Source organism: Xyrauchen texanus, chromosome 6 (genome assembly GCF_025860055.1).
Source record: "Xyrauchen texanus isolate HMW12.3.18 chromosome 6, RBS_HiC_50CHRs, whole genome shotgun sequence".
In the NCBI taxonomy this organism is placed as follows: Eukaryota; Metazoa; Chordata; class Actinopteri; order Cypriniformes; family Catostomidae; genus Xyrauchen; species Xyrauchen texanus.
In genome coordinates, this window is record NC_068281.1 from 47,577,468 (window position 1) to 47,602,755 (window position 25,288).

General features: G+C 39.6%; 1 protein-coding gene across 2 annotated transcripts; it reads right to left on the reverse strand.

Moving 5' to 3' along the window:
• Window positions 1–11,449: 11,449 nt before the first annotated feature.
• On the reverse strand, window positions 11,450–25,047 carry LOC127644563 (gastrula zinc finger protein XlCGF8.2DB-like). 2 transcript variants are annotated; one of them, XM_052127789.1, is made up of 4 exons: window positions 24,974–25,025; window positions 21,661–21,932; window positions 12,611–12,780; window positions 11,450–12,353 (listed from the first exon to the last, which is right to left on the reverse strand). In XM_052127789.1, exons 3-4 carry the CDS (start codon window positions 12,690–12,692, stop codon window positions 11,515–11,517), a joined length of 921 nt encoding a protein of 306 aa, XP_051983749.1. In that variant the 5' UTR covers window positions 12,693–12,780; window positions 21,661–21,932; window positions 24,974–25,025; the 3' UTR covers window positions 11,450–11,514. The 2 variants fall into 2 exon arrangements, 1 of the variants encoding a protein (XP_051983749.1); XR_007970681.1 differs by lacking the exons at window positions 11,450–12,353; window positions 12,611–12,780 and adding an exon at window positions 16,263–16,647 and having other exon boundaries at window positions 21,661–21,860; window positions 24,974–25,047.
• Between the last annotated feature and the right edge of the window lie 241 nt (window positions 25,048–25,288).

Below are 25,288 nucleotides of genomic sequence, written 5' to 3' on the forward strand. Positions count from 1 at the left end.
TGAGAAACACGGCGTGCTGTTTGCCATTGCGTCTGTTTATCTGTGGCGAAAATGCAAATGCAAATATACACTGGCAGTGTGTACGCACCTTTAAGGAGCGCCCGGTTGACGTTCTCGCACAGATCCTGTCACTAGTTTGGAGCTCGCGTTTCGCAGGGTTGATGCGCACCCATGCATAGCAGCTTCACAGAACCTGCGCCCTTGTCCCACATGAAAAGCGTATTTAGCGCTCATAAATTTAAATTAATGTAATAAGATTGCTTCAGAAATGCATACGGACGTGGACCCCTAGTAGTCAGGCTGTTATTTTAAATAAGAATTCTGTTTTCATTTTTTCTATTTTTTGTCATTATATTAACAATTAACATAACAACATATTGATTCCAAACTCAAATTGACACAAACAGTACATGAAAACACAGAATCAACTTTCGTCAAAATATGCCCCCCTCCCATTACTTCTTAAGAGTTGTCAAAACCCTGTTCCCTAGACTCTGAATTAGACAGGAATAGTACGCTTTAAAGCCACTAGTACATCTCAAGAGTGTCTGGAGCTTTAGGCAGCTGCAATATACACCCAAAGGTGGTACAAATTAGATGTTGCAGCTGTAAGTACCTTAAAAATTTAGATCTGGGAATCCCAAACTGCTGTAAAATATTTTCAAAGGATCTCAATGCTCCATTTTCATACAGGTCACCCAGCGTTGCAACTCCCTTCTCAATCCATTCTGTTGAGCAAAAAGAGGACTTGTTAATACACAATTTAGGGTTCAACCAAATACTTAAGCAACGTTCAGGTAAATATTTGAATTGAGCATGCAGGAACATTTTGTCCACACTAACTGCATGTGTGAGATAACAGGATTTGTCTTCTCCGGGCAGCTTGGTAGAAAGACATTGCAGTGGCAAGATAGGGGCAAGGACCTCCTGTTCACTAAAGAGCTAGAGAGGAGCTCTTTCAGGCAGAAGTGACCAAAAGCATAATAGTAAAACAAAATCTTGGGGAGATCTAACCCACATTTGTCAATTGGCCTGTGTAACTTGTAGAATGCATTTGAGGATGTTTACCATTCGAGATAAAGGATTTAGCTATATAGATCGAAATTAACTCTGACTAAACAACATAAATTTACTGGGAATAAAATACCCAAATATTAATTCCCTGTTTGAGCCACTGAAAGGCGCCCCGCTGAAAAGCCGTTACCGGGCAGTATGCTGTCAGAGCCAAAGCTTTGGATTTAGACCAATTATACGCCTTTTCGGCGTCAAGTGAGATGGCAGCGACCGGAGACTGATCATTCACCACTGACCACATGATATTGATGAAACGCCAAATTAAATCAGAAGAGCTGTGGCTCCGAATGAACCCCACCTGATCTATATGTATAAGAGATGTCATAAATTGACTTAATCGGTTTGCCAAAATTTTTACATCTAGCTGGATCAGGGAAATTGGATGGTAACTTTTACACTCACTTGTATCTTTATCCTTTTTAAGAATCAGTCTGATCCGGGCTTGTGTCATGGTTGGGGGAATCTTTCCTTTCTTTAATGATTCTGTATAAACTTCTAACAAAAGTGGAGCCAATCGGTTCAATTCTCTGAGGCCATCAGATGACATTGGACGCTTCAGCTCTTCCTCTGCCCTTTTAATATTTCCTTCCAACTCCACAAGTTCTCGTGCTTTGGATTTGTTGATGAATGAGGCATACTGTATGATCCAACCCCTAAGTACCACCTTAAGTGCCTCCCAAGCCACGCCCACAGAAGATACTGAAGACCTGTTAGTCTCCATATAAACATTGATTTCAGTCTTCAACATTTGTTGGAAATCAGGATTTCGCAAAAGGGCTACATTAAAGCACCAACTATATGATTTATTTTTCTCCATATGTGGCAACACTTCTAAACTCACCAGGGCATGATCAGAGACAAAAAAAACTTCAATTGAGCAATCCACAACAGATGAAATGAGGGCCTTAGATATGAAAAAAAAATGGACTTATGGACTGATGAAAATATTTTATAGTCCCTACCAGATGGGTTCAAAAGTCGCCAAATGTAGCTCTAGTGGGCTTACACACTTTTGCTTCTCTATGATCAAGGACTGAGTCCATCAAAAGATTAAAGTCTCCTCTCAATATTATATCATGAGGGGTTTTAGTGGCTTCCAACATCCCTTTGAGCTCAATAAAAAAACCCTGATCACCATGCGTAAATATTAACCAAACCCAACCTTTGCCCCTGAATTTCTGCTAAAACTATAATGACTCTTCCTAATTTATCTTTAATCTGTTTGAGAAATTTTAAATGTTTACTTATCAATATAATGACTCCCCTGCTCTTACTTGAGCCAGCACTAAAGAAAACATACCCCCCCATATCTTCCCAAATTTTCAGCTTCCTGCGAGGAAAGATGTTTCTTAAAGAAACATTATATAACATTTCTTACGCTTAAGAAAAGGAATAACCTTCTTTCTTTTTATAGGGTGCCCCAACCCATTCACATTCCACCTGGAGAAAGATAACCCACTCATATTAACATTTGACATTTGGATATATTAAAACAAATATATTGTGCATCAAAAACAAAATTATAAAGACCACATTCCAACATTAGTGCAACAGTAAAACAGTTCGGGAACCAAACAAATAGAAAACAGAAATCTTGTGCTGTAACCCCGCACACAACAGCACCAACTGGGATCCATCCCTCTGAACTTAAACAGTCCATGTTTGCCTATGAGAGCCCCCGCAACAACTTTGCTGTCAGATTGCCCAAGTCCGGTGTTTCTATACAAATTTTGTGAGACAGAATTACAGAAGAAAATCTATTAAACAAACTCCAGCTAATAGGTGGGATAAACGTGTAGATTCATCCACATAACTGTCCAAAGGAGTGTTACTATACAAAACTAACTCCAGCCGCTAGGCGGAACCTGCACAAAAAGAAACAAAAAGGCACCCACTTTCCGGCTGCAACGGGAGCACCACACAATGACCCACTCACTCCATTGACTCCATGAAGGACATCGCCTGTTGGGGACATGTAAATATTTTGCGGCCATCCTTAGCATCTATTCTCAACCTGACTGGGAACATCAGTACAATAGCGACCTTCCGTTGATATAGGAGTTCCTTGAACGAGTGTTACTACACAAAACAAACTCCAGTCGCTAGACAGAACCAGTACAAAAAGAAACAAATAAGGTGCCCAGCTTCCTCGGACAAGTGAATGTTCAGTGAGTCCAACTCGGCTGCAACATGAGAATCACACAATGACTTACTCATTCCATTGACTTAATGAAGGACAATGCTTGTTGGGGACAAGTAAATATTTTGTGGCCATCCTTAGCTTCACTGGCCCCTTAGCATCTATTCTCAATTTGGCAAAAGAGTGTCTTCCTTGAATTGATCACATTTCTCTCTTTTTGAATTCACAAAGTCTGGAACAAGAAAATGTTGAGGTTATTCCAAGAAAGCCTTCCTTTGATCCTCGCCTCACGTAACACAAGATCTTTATCGGATCATCTCAGAAATTTGTCCAGAATTGATTGGGGCCTGTCTCCCTCAGCGGATCGCCAAGCTGGAACTCTGTGAGCTCGCTCGATTTCCAGCTTATGGCCTGTTATGTCGAGGAGACTCAGAAAGAGCCCGTCCAGAAATTCCACCATATTCTGATCTGATGCTCACTCAGCAGTTCCAACAATTCGGACATTGTTCCACCTACTACGATTTTACATATCCTCCAATCTGTTTCTTGACATCCGCCACTCTTGTAACCACATCAGTGAATTTAATCTCCATGGCAGTGATCGATTGACATATTGCAGCAAGATCCTCCAAGTTAGCAACGACCTTCCTCAGCATTGCCGACACATTCAGCCATTCACGCCGAATCTCTTTCACCTCTCCGGCCAGATTGATTCCCTGGTCCAAGGCTTCCGGAGGGGCGTCAGCTTGAGCATGTAAGTGTCTTTTAATGTATCCAGAGCCAGAGGATTTTGAATTCTTTGACATGTTGTCTTCCTAGAACAGTTATAAATCAGGGTGTATCAAATCCCACTGACTTATATAAGTATCAAAAGAATCAAAGTGTGCAGAGCTCGCCATTCACACGTCCGAACCTCGCATGGCGTCACGTGACTCTCCAAGTCACACATTCTCCCTATTCAGTAAAGTTCAGGTCCTGTTAAAAGCGCAATGCGGCAAATTGGCTCTCTAGTCACCCAGATGTCTACCCAGGAAATTGGCAGGTCTATGGGTGTCCTGGTGTCAGAGGAATAAAATCCCTGGCTAAAATTGTCAGGAATTAACTTCTTGCTTTCCCTGCCGTTGTAAGCTGGGAAGAAGAGTGTGGTATCACCACAGTAAGACAGTACAGTTTGAACTATTTTAACTGTTGAGGCCATGCCAGAAGACTGCCATGTCATATTGCCAAAACAGTCCTCTCTGTTTCCCTGTGGTTGCAAACCAGAAAAGTTTTTGTGGTGTGGCACAGCTCAATTTGATACCTGGTTTTACTGTGTTGACACTATGTCAAAAGACTCCCATGTCGCAACACAAACTTAATACCTTGTTGCGTAAGCATAAGGCATGCATACTGGATAGAGCCTGTGGAGCAGTTTCTTCCACATATCCAGGGGCAATGCTGTAGCTTTCCCCACCGTTGTATGCTGCAAACCAGAACACTATTTCAGTCTTTGCTGTTGGCGATATTATGTTTCAACATGACTGACAGACCTTTTAGCAGCTACATGAGGCAGACTCTGTTGCACTGAGCACGCACCCTAGATGGTGGGTGAAGTTCAGCCACCGATGGCTACACACTGAGCTCAGTCAAACACTGCTATGTGCCTCAGCGGTGTACTGTTCCTCCTTATGGTGTTGGACTCCCTGATTTTATACTCTGAGGTACAAACATTTTTAGATTTTTATTCAGGAGGACTGCATTTCAGTGCAGGGTCCTACATTTGGGGTGTCCTTGGCCCTTTGCACAGAATGTGTAGATGCAGAACTCGCTCCGCTGATGCCGAGCGGCATCCGTGTTACCTCAGTGATTAATTACTGATCGCTCAATCAAGGTACAAGTGTACAAGCATAGAGACCTGTTAGCTGGCATACTGGGGCCTCAAAAGCAACTGGACAAAGAGCGCGTGAATGACCAGTCAGCAAGTTTCCTTCCTAGGAATGAAACTCGACTCGGTAGCCATGCCGGCAACTGTCCGTTGAACGCGTTCAGTCCATTTTCCTAAACTTGACAAGGTTCAAGCTGGGAAGACCCATTCCATTGCATCAGTGCTAGCGGGTGCTGGGCTTGATGGCCACTGCAGTTGCCTTCATTCTGCTAGGCTTGCTATGGGTGAGACCTACCCAGTGCTGGCTCAGCCCGAGGGTCCCTCATCATGGTTGGCAACACAGTCACCTTCACCTCATAATTACGAGTTGCTGTTAACCCACACTAGCTATTGGAGGACAGAGTTTTATTGGAAAGGTGTGACACTCACAAAGATGATCAGATACATAGTTGTAACCACAGATGTGTCCAACACAGGCTGCGGAGCCCTGTGCAATGGTCGTCCAGCGTTTGGTACCTGGAAAGGTGCACAAGCTGTGTGGCACATAAATCGCCTGAAACTGCTTGTAGTCCTCCTGGCTCTGTTACGGTCAGCTCGTTTTAGACCGCAACATAAAGGGGAGTCAAACACAAAATGTAATCAAAACAAGAATTTTATTTTAAATGAAGTCAAATAAACAGAAGCAAATAAAATGTCTAGGGTTTTAAACAAAACAACAAGGATCATATGGAGCTGGTAGCTGCAGGAGTATAGCCGGATTATGACTCCTCTGGAGAGGTGATCCTACTCTAAAAAGGAAGCAGAGAAAATAAGCAAAATTGTTTACATATATGCACACACTGAACAGACCCCTAATCAAAATAAATAAACCAATTACTCCCCCAGCCAACCAGCAACTGAGCAGCATCACTCTTATCTTACTGACAGCAATTTGTTGTATTTCAAAAGCACAAATCATCCACTGCTTCTATCAGTTCAGGTGTTCCTGGTGTTCAGGTGTTTCAGAAGCACACATTATCCACTACTTCTTTCAATTCAGGTGTTCCTCAAGGCTCTGTTCTTGGCCCTCTTCTTTTTACAATTTATATGTTATCACCTGGACAGATAATCAGATGCCATGGGTTCAGTTTCCTCTGCTTTGCTGATGACATTCACATTTACATTAGCACTGCTGTCACCTCAGTGTTTCCTCCTCCTTCACGATCCTTCTGCATTAAGGAACTGAAGCTTTTTTTGAATTTCAACTCATAAATCATTTACCAGTTGGTCATCATTTATCTTTGTTACCTAAAATCCTGATTTAATCTGTGTTTTTTTTCTTGTTTTTTCTGTTTCTTCCCGAATTGTACAATAAACTGCATCTGGGTTCAACTCCTCGTCTCGGCTTCGTAACAGCAGAATATCCTCACCTTGCTATTATGGCAAGATCTGTGTTGAAAACTTTAACCCAGTTTATATCAATCTTTGGTAGTACAAAGATTATGCAAAGTGATCAGGGGTCTAACTTCACCTCTCATGTATTCACAGGGTTTGTGGCAATTTAGTATTAAGCATAATAAAGCAAGTGCCCATCATCCCCAAAGCCAAGGTGCTTTGGAACTTTTTCCCCAAACATTGAAGTTCTTGCTGTGTGCTTATTGCACCGAAATGGATGGGGATTAGGAAGAGGGATTACTGTGGCGGAAGTTTGGTGGGACAATTGGACAGAGACTGCATCTACTCAAAATGAGATGCACTATGTGAATTATTTCAGAGTTTATGAAGCGGGTAAGTTAGCAAAAGCAAAGTATCTTACAATGCAGTCAAAAATAGTCTCTTTTGTTTGATCGGCCAGCTGAATACAGACAGTTTTCTCATGGTGATCAGCAACCATTTCAAGCCCAGTATTCTGGCCTGTTTACAGTTTACTGTAAAAATCTGTTATTTTTTATTTGAATGATCTGATCCCTACTCCTGAGCGGAGGAAGTCTACACAGTTGTGTCACATCAATTTGTTAAAATCTGTATTATAGCCATTCCTCTGGGTTGTGGGGACTACTAACGTAAACCTGGTCTGGTAGCTAAGACTGTCTCATGAGCTACTCTTTTGGAGAAAGAGGTAGATGAAAAATAATTCTTAGTCTATTTATAACCTGGATGCTTTGTCAGCTCATGTGACTGATTTTACAAGTGCTGATCTGATTGGCCTTATTAGACAGTTTTCTGTTTTGTTTGCTGATGCACCATCTCATTCACACTGGATGGAATATGATATCGATGTTGGCAAAGCTGAGCCCTGGTGAAGCTGGTGCGCACACGATTTAGAATGATGTCAAAGTTTGTGTGGGTGATGTGAACTCTGTTTTCCGAACTCAGATGCGCACCAACAAATCCCACCTGAGTCCGCATGAAAAGGTTTGCTGCTGATATGAACACTGTACCAAATTGCAGAAGTGAACCTCTATTGATGACATGTAATTTGCATCTTTGCAGGCTCCCGACAACAATAATTATGGTATAATGCATTTTTCCTACCTGCTTGTCTTCAAATGAATGCCTTTCAGAGTGCAGCTCACATTCTTCACATCTCTTGCAACTAGGGATCTGTATAGGTATTCGCACTCGTACAAATGTCATTACATAAACATTCAGCCCAAAAATTACAATCACGTTATGTCCTAGTGAGATCATTTAACTGCAAAAGCAGCGATTTATTGAGATAAATATATAGTTTTCATGTAATTCTAATGAGCGCTTGCTAGAAGGGACGTCCCTTCTTGCAAAGCATCTACGGGCTTGCGGCAGACAAACGCTAACATCAACATTTGCATCATTGCACATTCAGCATCCGTGGCATAAAAAACTATTGTAGTTTTGTCCATGTAAAGTTTTGGTGGTAAATCCAAAGAGATGAATACTTTTATAACACTGCAAGGCTGTTGCAGTGTTATAAAAGTCTTCTTGACTTGTTACCTAGTTACAGCGGTAAACAGCTGACTCACGTTGATGACACAATCTGACCCAAAAAATATGATGCGAACAGAGACCAGCGGAGACAGGAGGAAATTAACTGGTGTTCGGTCCAAGCAATCGGAACAAAGTGTGAAAGCACCCTAACACTACACATTTTGGATGTCTTCCTTATGTGACACTCAATTCAGATCATGGAGGACTCTAATAATTAGCTAATCATCAGAGGAATCAGGTGTGTTAGATAAAGGAGACATGCAAAGTGTGTAGTGTTGGTGGTACTCCAGGAAAGGATTGAGAAACACTGGATTAGACAATTTTCTTGTTTTTAAATTGGTTCTTTGTAGATCATCTTTTGGGGGGAAAGGGTGTTACAACCCCCTCTTTAGATTGTAGCTTTGTAGCTGTTACATGCCACATTTTCCATATGTTGACATAACGATGTTTGGGAGGAGTAAAGTTTAGATATGGGACTTGAATAGCCAGATGCATTTACACTTATAATATTAATAACTTTATTTGTATTGCACCTTTTAGCACAAACTGCTTCACAATATAAAATCAAATCAAAACCACATAATAAAACATAAATAAACATAACAAATTTACATAGCAGTGTAGCAGAATAGTATACATTCACATATATAGTAATAGCAAGTCTGTTCACAGATTCAGCAGATCTAATATCCCAGGGCAAGCTGTCCCATAATCGTAAGGCCTTTACCACAAACGCTCTATCACCTTTAGTTTTACATCTGGATCTTTAAATAGCCAACAGTTCATGAAAAGAAGATCTAATAAGTTTTTTGTAGGAAACTCTTTTGTAAGATTTTAATTTTTCTGCTAAATATTCAGGTGCCAAGATATGTAATTTTTTATACAGTATTTAATTAATAAAATCTTAAAACTCATCCTTAAAGAGGATAGGTAACCAATGCAGAGGCTAAACTGGAGTAATATGACTTTAAGACCTTATTCATGTAAAAAGTCTAGCTGCAGCATTTTGTACTGTAAAGGTTGCCTGTAATACATATCAAACCACCTCTACAGCTAGGATTGGATTCATATCTGTCTGAAATTCATCTTTACTTGGTCTTTTCATGATCGGATAGCTAACCAATTAGTAAAATCTATGCACCTACACTTGCTCAGTGAGCTGCATCTGCTCCAGTGCTAAAGTTCAATTCAATCAAATCTGGTAGGCAATTGTTTTATATATATATATAAATAATCAGCACACGCTGCTGAGGACCCGAGACTCCGCCTTCAGAGCAGGCGATAAGGCAGCCCTAAGAACAGCTAGGAACAAACTGTCCCGGGCAATCAGAGAGGCAAAGCGCGCACACACCCAGAGAATCCACAGTCACTTCCAGGACAGCGGTGACACGCGGAGCATGTGGCAGGGCCTGCAGGCCATCACCAACTACAGGACAACATCAGTTGCCTGTGACAAAGATGCCTCCCTTCCAGATGCGCTGAACAACATCTACGCTCGGTTTGAAGTGCAGAACGACGTGGTGTGAGGAAGACCACCCCTCCCCCAACGAACAGGTGCTCTGTCTTACCACAGCGGATGTGAGGAAAACTCTACGTAGAGTCAACCCACGGAAGGTTGCTGGACCAGACAACATTCCTGGCAGAGTGCTCAGAGGATGTGCAGACCAGCTAGCAGATGTTCTTACTGACATCTTCAACATCTCTCTGAGCAGCACCATCGTTACAACGTGCTTCAAGGCCACCACCATCATCCCCATGCCAAAGAAGTCTTCAGTGTTCTGCCTCAATGACTACCGTCCCGTCGCACTCACACCAATCATCATGAAGTGCTTTAAGAGACTCATCATGAGGCACATTAATACCCAGCTGTCCCCCTCACTACGTCCAAACCGTTCAACGGACGATGCTATTGCCACAATCCTCCATCTGGCCCTCACCCACCTAGATGTTCAAATGCTGTTCATAGATTTCAGCTCAGCATTCAACACAATAATTCCTCAGCACCTGATTGGAAAGCTGAACCTGCTCGGCCTGGACACCTCCCTCTGCAACTGGATCCTGGACTTCCTGACTGGGAGACCTCAGTCAGTCCGGATCGGGAACAGCATCTCCACCACCACCACACTGAGCACTGGGGCCCCCCAGGGCTGTGTTCTCAGTCCACTGCTGTTCACTCTGCTGACTCACGACTGTGCAGCAAAGTGCAGCTGGAACCACATCGTCAAGTTCGCAGATGACACGACCGTGGTGGGTCTCATCAGCAAGAACATACAGAGAGGAGGTGCAGCGGCTAACGAACTGGTGTAGACCCAACAACCTGTCCCTGAATGTCAACAAAACAAAAGAGATGGTTGTTGACTTTAGGAGAGCACAAGGTGAACACTCTCCACTGAACATCGTCGGCTTCTCTGTGGAGATCGTAAAGAGCACAAAATTCCTTGGTGTTCACCTTGCGGAAAGCCTCACCTGGTCCCTCAACACCAGCTCTATCACCAAGAAAGCCCAGCAGCATCTCTACTTTCTTCAAAGCTGCCACCCCCCCATCCTCACTACATTCTATAGAGGGATTATTGAGAGCATCCTGAGCAGCTGCATCACTGCCTGGTTTGGGACAGGGTTCGCAAAGCCCTGCAGAGGATAGTGAGGACAGCTGAGAAGATCATCGGGGTCTCTCGTCCCTCCATCAAAGACATTTACAAAAAACACTATCCGCAAAGCAACCAGCATTGTGGATGACCCCACACACCCCTCACACAAACTCTTTACCCTCCTGCCATCTGGCAAGCGGTACCGAAGCATTCGGGCCCTCACAGCCAGATTGTGTAACAGCTTCTTCCCCCAAGCCATCAGACTCCTCAGTGCTCAGAGACTGGTTTGACACACGTGTCCTGAGTTGCACTTTAATTACTGTCACTGTATAACTGTCTGCTACCTCGATAACTGCTATGTGCATAGAACAACATCTCATAGTATATTATGTTTACGTTTTTTGAAACTGGCATCTTTTTGCACTACTGTGTACTGGTCGGCGCTGCACTGTCTCTCACTGTGCCTATTGTCCTGTTCATGGTTAGAAATTTCTTGTACTGTCCTGTACTTTTTGCACCTGTTTGCAGGTGCACTTTATATAGGTATAATATATATATATATATATATATGTATAAATATTTAGTTGTGTACTCTTATGTGGTTCTGTGTTTGTCCTATGTTGTTTTATGTAGCACCATGGTCCTGGAGGAACTTTGTCTCATTTTGCTGTGTACTGTACTAACTGTATATGGTTGAACGACAATAAAAACCACTTGACTTGACTTGATTATAATCATATATATATATATATATATATATATATATATATATATATATATATATATATATATATCATACATTTTATGATTTAACTCCAACTGTTATCAGGCTGTCAAGATGTTACATTAAAACAGAGTTGTGTTGCATAAAACAGAGTGATGACCTTAAAGATAAACTGTGCTCACTTTGACAGCATTGGACAAAGCTTTTCTAAATGCATTCGTAAACTAATTGACCGTGTGAAACTCTTCCCACATGATATGCAGTGGTGTGGCTTCTCTCCAGTATGCACTCTCTCGTGGGTTTTCAGGTTTCCTTGACTAATGAAACTCTTTCCACACAAAGAACACACATAAGTCTTCTCATTTGTATGAATTGTAAGGTGTGCTTTTAGATATGATGCCAGTACAAATGTTTTGCCACATTGATCACAGTTAAATGGCCTTAATCCAGAGTGAAATTGCAGATGAGTTGTGAGATGGCTTGCTTGGATGAAACTCTTTCCACACTGTAGACATGTGAAAGGCCTGTCTCCAGTATGAATTCTCATGTGACTCTTAAGGTTTACTTCTTGTGTGAATCTCTTTCCACATTGATGGCATGTAAAAGGCTTCTGTCCAGAGTGAAGACTCAGGTGCCTATTAAGGCTTCCTTTTTGTGTGAAACTCTTTCCACATTGAGGGCATGTGAAAGGCTTCTCTCCAGTGTGAATTATCAGGTGCTTATCAAGACTTCCTTTTAGTGTGAAACTCTTTCCACACTGATGGCAGATGAAAGACTTCTTCTCTCCAGTGTGAATTCTCATGTGACACCTAAGGTATTGTCTCTTTGTGAAACTCTTTCCACACTCAGAGCAGGCACAATAATTTTGGTCTTTTTGAGAGCTTTTCTGTGAGAAATCATTTTCGGTCTGTGAGCAACTGGATTTTTCATCAGTTCTGAGATTATCAGATATATCACACTGATGTATCTCCTCGAAGTCCTTCAGCCCTTGACTTTCCTCTTTTACCTCCATCAAATCTAAAACAAACAGAGTAAATTGAGACAAATGTAAAACAAGAAATACAATTAAACCCTACTTTAATGGCAGTAAGCAGCAAAGGCTTATATTTTTATCTTTGATATGGTGAAGGTTATTTCTTAACCTTCTGGTATTTAACTGTAATTTTATGCTTCTATGATTTTCTAACTACAGCTGCCATATCTAGTGAACTGTGTGAAGCTTTACCTTAATGTTCCTCAACAGACATTATAAAGTATCAAGACTGGACACCAACCTCTTTGTTCCTCAGTATCTTCATATGTAATTATCCATGGCTCTGGATAACTGAAGTCTTCACTCTCCTCTTTAACAGACATAATTTTTTCCCCAATAGTATGTGGTGGGCTTCAGTGTTTTGCTTGGAGTTGCTCCTCTTTACATGCCACCTTATTCTTCTTACTTCACCTGTAGCATGATGGGATATTCCAGCATTTATAATTGAATCACTAGCCTCATTTACATATAGATCCTGGTAAAAATATTTAAAGTAGGGATGTCCCTATGTATGAGTTCCAATTCTTCCTTTTCGGTACTTTTGATTGTTGGTGCCAGATGGGCTGGTTTGTGTATTTCTGTAACTGCTGATCTCCTGGGATGTTCAAAAACAAAATACATTCAGTGAGTGGCAGTTCTGCGGACAGAAACACCTTGTTGATGAGTAAGGTCAACAGATAATGATCAGACTGGTTCGAGCTGACAGAAAGGCAACGGTAACTCAGATAAACCCACCGTACAATTGTAGGGAGCGGAATAGCATCTCAGAATGCACAACATATAGACACTTGAGGTAGACCACTACTTTTCTGTCAGCTCAAACCAGTCTGGTCATTCTCTATTGACCTCTTTCATCAACAAGGTGTTTCCGTCCGCAGACCTGACGCTCACTGAATGTTTTTTGTTTTTGGCAACATTCTGAATAAACTCTAGAAACTGTTGTATGTAAAAATCCCAGGAGAACAGCAGTTACAGAAATACTCAAGCCAGCCCACCTGGCACCAACTGTCATCAGTCGAAATCACTGAGATCATATTTTTCCCCACTCTGATGGTTGATGTGAACATTAAAGGAATAGTTCACCCAAAAATGAAAATTCTCTCATCATTTAAAACCTCATGCAAACTGAGATGTGTATGACTTCCTTTCTTCTCCCAAACATAAATTAAGATTTTTAGAAACATTTCTCAGCTCTTCAGATCCATAAGAATGGCAAGAGAATAGCTGCCAAAAGGCATGACCCGAGCAATTTTTCCAAAAACTGTTTACAGACAGATTGTTTCACATTGAATTTACTTTATCACAATTCCAGCGGGTCAGAAGTTTACATACACAAAGTTAACTGTGCCTTTAAGCAGCTTGGAAAATTCCAGAAAATGATGTCATGCCTTTAGACAAAGCCAGTTTGTTTCTGGCCTACCTTCAAACTATCATTGCTAGACATCATGGGAAAATCAAAAGAAATCAGCCAAGGCCTAAGAAAAAAAAGTCTGGTTCATCCTTGAGAGCAATTTCCAAATGCCTGAAGGTACCAAGTTCATCTGTACAAATAATAGTATGCAAGTATAAACACCATAATCACCATTGTTATGTTTGGAGGAAAAAGGGTGAGGCTTGCAAGCTGAAGAACACCATCTCAAGCATGAAGCATCATGTTGTAGGGGTGCTTTGCTGCAGGAGGGACTGGTGCACTTCACAAAATAGATGGCATCATGAGGAAGGAAAATTATGTGGATATCTTAAAGCAACATCTCCAGACATCAGCCAGGAAGTTAAAGCTTGATTGCAAATGTGTCTTCCAAATGGACAATGACCCCAAGCATAACTCCAAAATTGTAGCAAAATGGCTTACGGACAACAAATTCAAGGTATTGGAGTGGCCATCACAAAGCCATGATCTCAATTCAATAAAAAAAAAATTGTGCAAGCAAGGAGGCCTACAAACCTGACTCAGTTACACCAGTTCTGTCTGGGGGAATGGGCCAAAATTCCAGCAACTTATTGTGAGAAGCTTGTGGAAGGCTAACCAAAATGTTTGACCCAAGTTAAACAATTTAAAGGCAATGCTACCAAATACTAACATGTGATGAAAGAAATATTATATTACTCGACTATTATATGGACATTTCACATTCTTAAAATAAAGTAGTGATCCTAACTGACCTAAGACAGGGAATGTTTTCTATGATTAAATGTCAGGAATTATGAAAAACTAAGTTTAAATGTATTTGGCTAAGGTGTCTGTAAACGTCTGACATTAACTGTAGGTCCATAATTTGTATTTTTGGGTGAACCATCTCTTTAAATAAAGCTCCTGACTCATATATGCATGATTGTATGGATCGCACTGCTGCCACATAATTGGCTAAATAGATAATTGCATGAATAATAGGTGTACAGGTGTTATTAATTAAGTGCTCAATGAGTGTATTTGGCAACTTTTCAGCCCTTTGGTTTTGTAATTGCATAATAAATGCATAAATGTAAATGTAAATGTAATTTCCCTATGTTGTCGATCATCATCCGTCAATGAGGGTCGCAATCAGCATCGGGGTATTTGTCAGATATCGTCAATATCCGATTACATCATCCTATCGCCTAGCCCTGGTGGCAACTTGATAAAATATTCCATACCATGGTTTTAGCAGTGTACACACTTTCTTATTACCCTGATACTGCAGAAAAAAAAAGTATTTTATATGTTAATATATATAACTAGAATAATAGACCATCAAAATTATTTTTAATGGGAAAAAAAAAAAAAAATTGAATAAAAAATTATTGTAATAGTTGAGATTGGCATACTATTTGGGCTGAACAAATAATCAAAATAAAATAGAAATCATGATATGACAGTGACGAATTATCAAACCACAAGTGCTGCGATTTAAATAGTCTGCACGTGCTGCACTAACTATATGTGCACATTGCGAAGCTCTGGCCCAAAGTCCCTCCCTGCATCACAATCCAGACCCTATCCATGCTAAATAGTATCCGAGATTTGAATTAGCGTGTCCCAAATCATAGTATGTGGAAATGAGCGTCCCAAAGTTGCCCAGATGGTCTACTACCTCCGGTAGATTTCCGAAGTGTGGGTTCCTGAACACATTTTCAGCCAATATTGCCCACAATTCCTCACTGCCGATATGATACCTGTTTTCTTTTCTGAATTCCATATCAACAGTTCATCTCAATTTGATCATCAAATGGTGTGTAAATAAATTAATTCATTAAAACTTTAATCAAATGAAAATGGCACAATTAAAAGTGATACTGAGGTTGCATGTTTGTGTATGAAACTGGTCTAACTGCGCAAACTGAACTATTAGAAATGATTATGCAATATCTTTGTATTTAGCCTTAAAAGCTCAATGGAAGAGGAGTTTGAACAGTCACTTCAGAACTACAATTGTCATACGTGAAAAACTACAAACATGGCATTGGGACCGACAGTGCATCATCGCTTAATCGTGTTTTTACAACATAAAACAACATTAAAAGAAACGCAATTTTGTTTAAACACTGTTAAGAGAAAATAGTTTGTTCTCACTGTCGGATAATGATCTGCTCTTTAACTTACGAATGATGTAGCGGCTCCATTTACAGTGATCAGTAAAGGGTATAAGAGATTAATAATCCTTATCCTACCATCATGGATCCTTTTATATCCATCAACTGTATTTGTACTGCTTATTGTGGATGTTCGAGCTTCTATCTCAAATATAATCTTCAAGGAAAAGTGTCAGCACCTATTGATTAAAAACAGGGTTATCACAAACAGAAAATGAACCAAATGAACACAAATTAACAGTTGTCTGTTTTCATTTTATTTTTTTAATTTATTGTATCACTGAAATAGCAGAGGTCAGATTCTCATTCATTGGACTGTTGTAATGGTATAAACAGTATGTGACAAAAATAAATACATAAAGTGATCACAATGTCATTCAAGTGTTTTTGCTTTCTGACTGGTATACCATTCACGTAAAGTAGATTATCCTTGATTTTTACTTTAACTGATGATGAATCATAAGATCAGATATTTTACTTTAAATATAACTGTAATCTGCGTTATAATTGATCTGCAACACATTTTGAACATCACACATTGGATAGAGTTAATGTTATGAAAAGAGATAGGTTTGGTTTGCATTTGCTGCATTACTACATGCACCATAATACCAAAACATCCGGAGCTCTCCAAACAGAACACCCCACGACAGTCCTTCAATGATGCGCTGTTTCTTCTCCAATACGGTAGGAAGCATTGTAAGGTATCTTAAATGAAGAACAATGAATGAATGATAGGAAAAATTAAAAGAGGAACATGCATGTAATAATAACTAATAGGATGATTGACAGGTCAGTGTGCGGTGGCAGGATGCAAGTAACAATGCGACTCTGGTTTCAAGACACGATTTTATGACGCGATAGTCCCAAAATGTGCAAACTCTTTTGCTACACAGTAAAGAGTAGAGTGCACAAATAAAGGGCATAGTACAAGTAGGAGAATTGGGACGCATCACGCGTCTCCCAACTAACAATTTTTGGTTCCCAGAACAGAAATTTAAGGTACGTTTTTCGTTTTCCAGGACTTTTTTCTTTGCAGAAATAGAATGTTTGATTTAAGTTGTGCACAATGTTTCCCCTAACATTTGCAGAACCTTTTCGCAACCATGCTGCAACGGCAACTTCATTAAACAGACAAGCCATCAATGGATTAATTATTTATTATAATGAATTATATATATATATATATATATATATATATATATATATATATATATATATATATATATATAATTCAAATCAGCCACAACACACTTATCAAGACTAATACATAATTTCTGTAACCCTGCTGTATGTCAATGCCACACTGAAAACTGAGCCTTGTTTTTCCGTTTCCCAAAACACATGCATAAGCACAGCGAACATTAATTCATTTCTTACCACTGTACAGTTTAGTGCCGACATCTCTGTTTCTCTTCATTTGTAGTCAATAAACAAAAACTTCCCAGTTAAACTTCTTTTCGATTATATGTATTAATATCAAATATTATTAAATCAATAACATTTATATTTAATCTCACATTTAGAAGTAATTATTGAAGAAAGTGATACGAATATCAGTGATTCATTCCCAGACAGTGTTGCAACTATTTCTCATGGGATGTCACCAAAGGCTTGCTGAAATGTTGCTAAAAGTAGCTAAATGTCGTCATTACATCAAATTTACATATTTTAAGTTAAAGACTTTATTGTCATTGTACTGCTTTGCAGCGAAATGTTGTTGGTATCCCACATTCTCAAACATTTACATAAGAAAACAGGATCAACAATAAATATTAAAAAAAAGTGCATGCAGATTAATACAGATTAAAAGGGTAAAAAAATATTTTAATTCTATTTAAAATATGTAGTGGAATTACAAATATAATTTACAGATGGAGACCAGTCAGGAAGTGTTCAAAAGTTGTACGGCTCTAGCAAAAAGTTTCAGTCTTGAGGTATGAGAGTAGATTGTCCTTTATCTCCTACCTGAAGGGAGGAGATCATGCAGGGTGAGTGGGATCCCTAATAATTTTGGAGGTTCTGCTCTGACATCTGGACAAATAAATGTCCTCAACTGTGTGCCGACGATATTTTGTGCCATTTTGGTAACTCGTTTCAGAGCCCTCTGCTCCTCTCTTGTACAACTGCCACACCAAACGTACAGTTTCTGATGCAAACTTGCTTTCTTTAATTTTCTCTGAAAATTAAGACGCTGTTGTGCCTTTCCAATGACAGTGGAGGTGTGTGTAGTCCAATAAAAATACTCTGTAATGTTCAACCCCAAGAATTTAAAACAGGTGACTCTCTCCACAGCCACTCCGTTTAAAAACACAGGACTCAATTTTCCTTGTCTTCCTAAAATCCCCCACAATCTCTTTTGTCTTCTTGGTGTTAAGGATGAGATTAGTGTTGTAACACCATGCTGTCAGATTTTGTAGTTCATCCCTGTAAGCACACTCATCATTGTTCGTAATCAAGCCAAAGATTGTTATACCATCTGCAAATTTTACAATAGTGTTTGTTACATGAGTGGGTAGGCAGTCATGAGTGAAGTGTGCATAAAACAGGGCACTCAGCACACATCCTTGTGGAACACCAGTATTGAGGGCAAGACTTGAAGTATACTTTCCTAGTCTGATATTCTGGGAGCAGTTGGTTAGGAAGTCCAAAATTATGTAATTTAGACACAAGTGCTTTGGGAATTACCATGTTAAAGGCCGAGCTAAAATCAACAAACATCATTCTGACATATGTGTTCCGACTTATCCAGGTGACTCAAGGCGGTATGCAAAACAAGGTTGATTGCATCCTCTGTTGATCTATTCTCCCGGTAAGCAGACTGATGTTGATCTAGAGCAGGGGTCACCAACCTTTTTGATACTGAAAGCTACTTCATGGGTACTGAGTCATACGAAGGGCTACCAGTTTGATACACTCTTCTGAAATAACAAATATGCTTAGTTTGCCTTATACATTATTAATAATGTAAAGACTCTGATCACGTTAATGATTTCTCACAATAATTACCAACAATGACAAGGTGGGAAACAGATATCAATATTCAGCACTTTATTTCTATTTATCTCAGTAATTGTAAAATGTTCAGATGATCACTTACATTACATTTCTTAGGAAAAATGTCCCATTTTCACTAGCCACTGACAAACCTTTTAAACAAATCATGAACTATGTTGCACCATGTTTCAAAAAGTTATCAATTATGTACATTGTAATGTCTGTAATGTAGTGAAAAATCTTAAATATTTTTAAATAAATCTTGTCACATTTTGAACTAATGACCAAATCTGCTGTATTTTTAATAAAATAATAACTGTTACATGTCATGAACACACATTTTAAATTGAACAATTCTTCAATATTTTAATTAAACTTTGCCATGGCACTGACATGTTGCCACTGACATCTGGTATAATTTTCTTTGTTAGTGGGAAGACTGGCATTGCATGCTGTTTACCATTGTATTGTAATCTGGTGTGTAACTTGACACTGCAACTGTGAGTAACTTTTTCAGATGTGCATCAGTGAGGCGTGTTCTGTGTTTGTTCTTGATGAAGTTCATGTCAGAAAATGCTGATTCACATAGATAGGTAGAACCAAACAGGCTGGCAACCTTCATAGCTGCTGTACACACACAAACCACTGTACTTCTCTGTGTCAACAAGGCACCAAAAGTTTGGTGCAGCCTGGTAGGCTTTGAGGTGGAGGTCATTTTGCAATGTTATGATTTCAATCTCCACCTGTCCAGCATCCAAGTTGAACGTTGTACTTAGTTGCTCAGTAAAGCTTGTTGTGTCCACATTCATGAAAGGATTGGAAATGAATGATACACATGGCTCAAGCTGATCTAGGTCACAAAACCTATTCTCAAACTCTTGCACAAGTCTGTTTATGACTTCATAGTACTTGTCTGCAACTTTGTCAAATGTATCAGATGCAGAAGCTTTGTCTTTCAGCACTGACTGCACAGAGGGAAAGTGCAGCACCTTTTTTCTCTGTAGATCCACAGAGAAAATGTTCATTTTGGCTTTAAATGCATTTAAAGCACTTATCATATTAACAACAGTCTTGCCTTTACCTTGCAGCTCGCAGTTTAATTGGTTTAGTTTCCCAGTAATGTCCGTCAAAAATGCAATGTCAAGTGTCCACTCTGTGTCCTCTAGCAGTGAGACATCTTTGCCTTTGGACTGCATGAACTCTTTGATTTCACCCAAAAGTGACAAAAACGAAGTAAAACTCGGTCCTCTGCTGAGCCATCTGATTTCTGTGTGTAGTAGCAGGTCACCATATTCAGCTGCCATCTCCTCCAATAGCACTTTGAAAATCCTGTGCTGTTTTGCTTTGGAGCCGGATATTGTTTATGATTTTCATAGCGGAGTCATCACGTGCCCAGAGCCGATCACTTTGGCACACAATGCCTGCTGGTGAATGATGCAGTGGTAATGCAGAAATTTTGGGAAGTCTGGGTCACCTTTACAGTGGCGATGAAACCTGCATGTCGGCCAATCATAGCAGGAGCCCTATATGTGGTCACCGCTACCAGCTTTTCCAATGGTACCTTTTTCTGCACGAAAAACTCCTTCACTGTGTTATAAATGTCAACTCCCTCGTAGTTGTCTTTATGGGCAGTAGTGTCAGGAGTTCTTCTCTTGTGGAGAAATCCTCAAACACCATCCGGATAAAACCATCAGCTGCGCTATGCTGTCCACGGACTTCGTCGCACTGGATGCTAAACCACCTGCACCTCGCCAGATCCGGTCCAGCTGATCAACCAAGTTACTGGACAAAGCTGACACTCGTCTAGCCATCGTAGATGCCCCCAGTTGGACGTCGGAGAGAGTGGCGATTACATACGCTTCCATATTTCTCGTCTTTAAGTACAGTGTTAGCAATTATCATCATTGCTTCTTTGACAACTTCTCCATCTGAAAAAGCCTTCTTCTTCTTGATCAGGAAATGCGTAGCTCTAAAAGAGGCTTCGGTTGCTTTTTGTGACTTTTTACGCCGGCCTTGTGAAAAAGCTTGTTGCTTACCCAAAGCTGTCTTTAGCTCAAGGGCTTTTTCTGCCCGTAGTCGCGGCTCCGGTGGGTAGTTAGTAGTTTTTGTGATTCGTAAGTGTCTCTCCACATTGTGCCGCTTTGCCGTTGCCACAGTCAGCTCCGCATATAAGACACACGCAGGTTTCTTTCACAGTCGTAAAAGAACTCCCGACTCCCATTCGCTTGTGAAAGTGATACGTTTTCTTTCTTTTTCTGCCATGTTTTTGGGGTAAGAAACTACGTTCAGCACCAATCTTCGCTGCGCCCTCTAGCTTATCCTACTCTCCACGAGCACTGTATTGTCACACGCACAATACTGACCGAACTGGAGTACGTCAGAGTTCACCTAAACTTATCTAAACTTCATGTATAAGAAACATATTTTTAAGATATTTTCATTTTTTAAATCTATATAAATGCAAGTGTGAATAAAAAATAAATAAATAGCAACAGAATAAAATAAAATTTTATACACAGCTGAGTTGTGCTATTTTTAGAACAGGCCTGCGGGCGACTCATGTGGTCTTTGGGGGCGACCTGGTGCCCGCGGGCACCGTGTTGGTGACCCCTGATCTAGAGTGTCTGGAATGATACTTTTGATGTGCGTCAGAATGAACTTCTCAAAGCACTTTGATATTAAAGACGTAAGTGCAATTGGTCGATAATCATTCAAGTAGCTCACCTTTTGTTGTTTGGGGATGGGCACAATTGTTGTTGTTTTAAGACACTTAGGAACAACAGCACAGTTCAACGAGAGGTTAAAGATGCTGGTAAACACCTCTGATAGCTGGTCGGCGCATTCCCGAAGTACACGCCCAGGAATACCATCAGGACCAGCCGCTTTTCTCACATTTACATGGTGCAAAACTCTTCTGACATCGTCTGTATCAAATATTAACGATTCATGTTGGTCGAGTGACAGTGCAGGCCATAATGTTCCATTACTGTTGTTCTCTGTGTCAAAGCGGGTAAAGAACATGTTAAGTTCCTCTGCCAAACAAAGACTGACATTTATGGATGGATTGTCATTTCTTTTATAAACGTTGACAGCTTGTATGCCTTGCCGTCGGGAATTACCATCGTTGAAGCTGTGCTTGATCATGAGTTTATAATTAAATTTTGTTGTCTTAATACCTTGTTTTATATTAGCTCTGTCCAAACTATAGGCATATGTAAATGAATTGGCCTAAAGAGCTACGGCAATTCTTTAAAGATGTAGAAACATCTGTTTTTTTTTTTAATTTAACTAATGATTTAACAATTAGTATTTAACTACTAATCATTTATCTATCACTAATTGAAGTGGTCAAACATTCAGACAGTGGAGAGATTTCTATTTATTCATTTAATTTTTATTTATATTGTTTTGCGAATTAAACTGCATTATTGAACAATGACAAAGTACAAAATGATCCTAGCGATAGCAACCTGGTGTAGGCAGCAGTGTAGTGTTGGGGATGTTTTTTTTATTATTCATTTTTAAACATGGATCTATATGCCTTATAATGCCTCACATGAAGCTTTTTTTGGAGATAAAATGTAATGTATCTTACTTTTTAACATATCTGTGGTTTGCTGCTGAAACATCAGTGTGTAACACTTCTGTCAGTGTTACTGTGTCACAATGACTTTTTGACAGTAACACATCATCTGTTCTTATCACTTATCTCTACACTTTTTTATAGATCAGGGGTTCATATTCATTCTCTCTCGCCCCACTAGATAAATTCTCAATGATCTTCTATCGCTGTAGGCTGAGCATGCACGTCAGAATATCGTTATATCGTTGCAAAAAATACCAACAACACGTCAGCAATTCGATTTATAGAACATCCATTTACACATAATGTAAATCCAACTCCTGATGGCATTCAGGTCAATCATATTAATTGAAACACAGGGGGGCGCAAGAACAGATCATTCATGACTGAGCTGATGTTTTTTGTGTTGCCAGATGTGGAAGAATGTTGCTAAAGCAGACTACAAAAGATGATAAAATTGTCGCTAGATGGTTCTTTTACTCGCTAAGGGGGTCAAATAAACTGTCGCTAAACTGGCAACACAGCAGGATGACGTTCATTTATAAACTGTGCAAGAATGTGAATTTCTGTGGCTAAAAAGAGCGCACATATTAAGATAGCTTATTACAGACCCCTGGAATAGGGCTAATCACTGGCACGCCAGCAACGGCGAGAGAGGAGTAGACTATTTTATTTATATGAAATTCTGCACCAGCATCCCAATCGACATCTTGATGTAATCTTTCCTTATGATCATGCATCAGCTGAATGGGAGGCTAAACAAAAAGTTAAAATGTGACGAGACCACAGTATACCCAACAGACTCGTGCAGCGCGTGCAAGCCATTCGTGCATCACGAGCCGGCAGCATTTCACTTTCGGTGATTCGCATGAGTAAACGCACCCGCTTTGATTCAGTCAGGCTGCGCGGATAACAGCCAACATTCATGCTTTCAGAACAACACGTAATCTAATAAGGGAAACTCCACTATTAATCCTTGAGATTTCTAACCCAGCATACAGGCACACCCTCCTTAAACCATAGTCACAATCAAAATGACATTAAACGATAAAAAGAGAAAGCATAAATTCAAAATATACATTAAACCTGGAAATAACGTTTTAGGATTTTGCAGGTGCGATTTTCCGAAAAGGGCTAAATAATCGACTGCAAACGCAGCATGAGTCTCGTCACACATTAATAATGTTTAGTCTCCCATTCAGCTCATAAAAACACGATGCATGATCATCAAGATGTAGATTGGAATGCAGGAGCAAAAACTTCTTATAAATAAAATTACCTGCTCCTCTCTCGCTGTTGCTTGCGTACTAGTGATTAGCGTAGCATCAGCGTGTTTTTGAAAAATGTATGACATAATATAAGAAATATTTAAGATTCCACACAATTGCCACTGACCAGGAAAATTTCAAATGGCACTCCATGTCAAAAAGATGTCAGAGGTGGATACTGTTTGATATACAATAGCTATAACTCGCTCGGCTTTCTTAACAAACAGGAACTGGTGTAGGATGTTTGCATTGTAGGGATGTGCAGATTTCAGATATAAAATCGGCTGCTGAATGATTATCAGTGGTTAAACTAAATACAAGTCATGGTTTATATTTAAATTCTTATTATTATTATATTTTTATTTACAATTGTATTTAAGATATAATTTGCATTGGATCAGATGCAGGCAGGTATAGCCTATTAGATATTAAGATATTAACTTGGTTTCTTGTATGCTTTTCTCATCTGTTCATTTTAATGTGTTCAAACCGCATGTTCTGTGATCTGTTTTTCTACTTTATAAAATGTATGCTGTACTGCTTTCAGTCATTGTTGTTTATCGACCTCTCTGCAATGTATGTTAATGAAAAATAATCAAATAGATGATAATAAAAATGGAAAATGCAACCTAAAAATAACCACTAGACAACGTTCTGTACAAGTTATTTTAAGGTTGTCACACAAAAGCCTCCCTGCAACGTTCTGGGAATGTTAATGGTTTTAAAAATAGAACTTACAGGGAACGTTCCCAGAGCGTTAGCAATTGGTTCCCAAAAACAAAAAGGAACCATGTGCTAACGTTACAGGAACGTTATATTACACAATACTGAACACATTTGTAGACTATTAAACGTTCAGCATCTCGTGACATGAGGCGCGCGATAAACTGAGAAGCATTTGAATACCAAATAATGCAACCGATAAAACGCGACAACATGGTAAATAAGGAGTTTATAAACACGTCCTGACATTACAATGAACTTAATAGGCTAAAACTTTACAAATATTTGTGAAAAATGAGTCTTCAGTGATTCAATTTGAACACTTAAGAACAACAGGGAATCGGCATTTAATGAAAACAATCGGCATATTTCCAATTTGTGTTGCAATTAAATCCGTTACACCCTTTCATACATTTACATAGTTAATATGATATGATTTGCACATTATTTGTGAAAGGCATACCTGTAAAACGAAAGAAAAATAGACGAGAGCGACACAACCGGCTCGACTCTCCTCGGTGACAGCTCTTCTTCTTGAATTCTTTGTTGCGGTTGGTTTATTCCCGCCACCTACTGGGGAGTATGGAGCATTGATGTTGAGGGAATCAAATCTGTAACATTTAGACCCAGCAAACACAGAACGTTCCTGTAACGTTAGCATATTGTTCCCGTTTTTTCTCTCTTTAGGTTCTGTTTTTTAAAAACCATAATCTAACGTTCACGGAATATTCCAGGGAAGTTTTTGTGTGGCAACCTTAAATTAACTTATACAAAACGT

Excerpts from the sequence above, each read along its gene's own strand:
- LOC127644563 (XM_052127789.1), bottom strand. The coding sequence starts at position 12,692 with ATGTCTGTTAAAGAGGAGAGTGAAGACTTCAGTTATCCAGAGCCATGG. Across the intron at positions 12,354-12,610 it reads AGATACTGAGGAACAAAGAG|ATTTGATGGAGGTAAAAGAG; the intron begins GTTGGTGTCCAG and ends TGTTTGTTTTAG.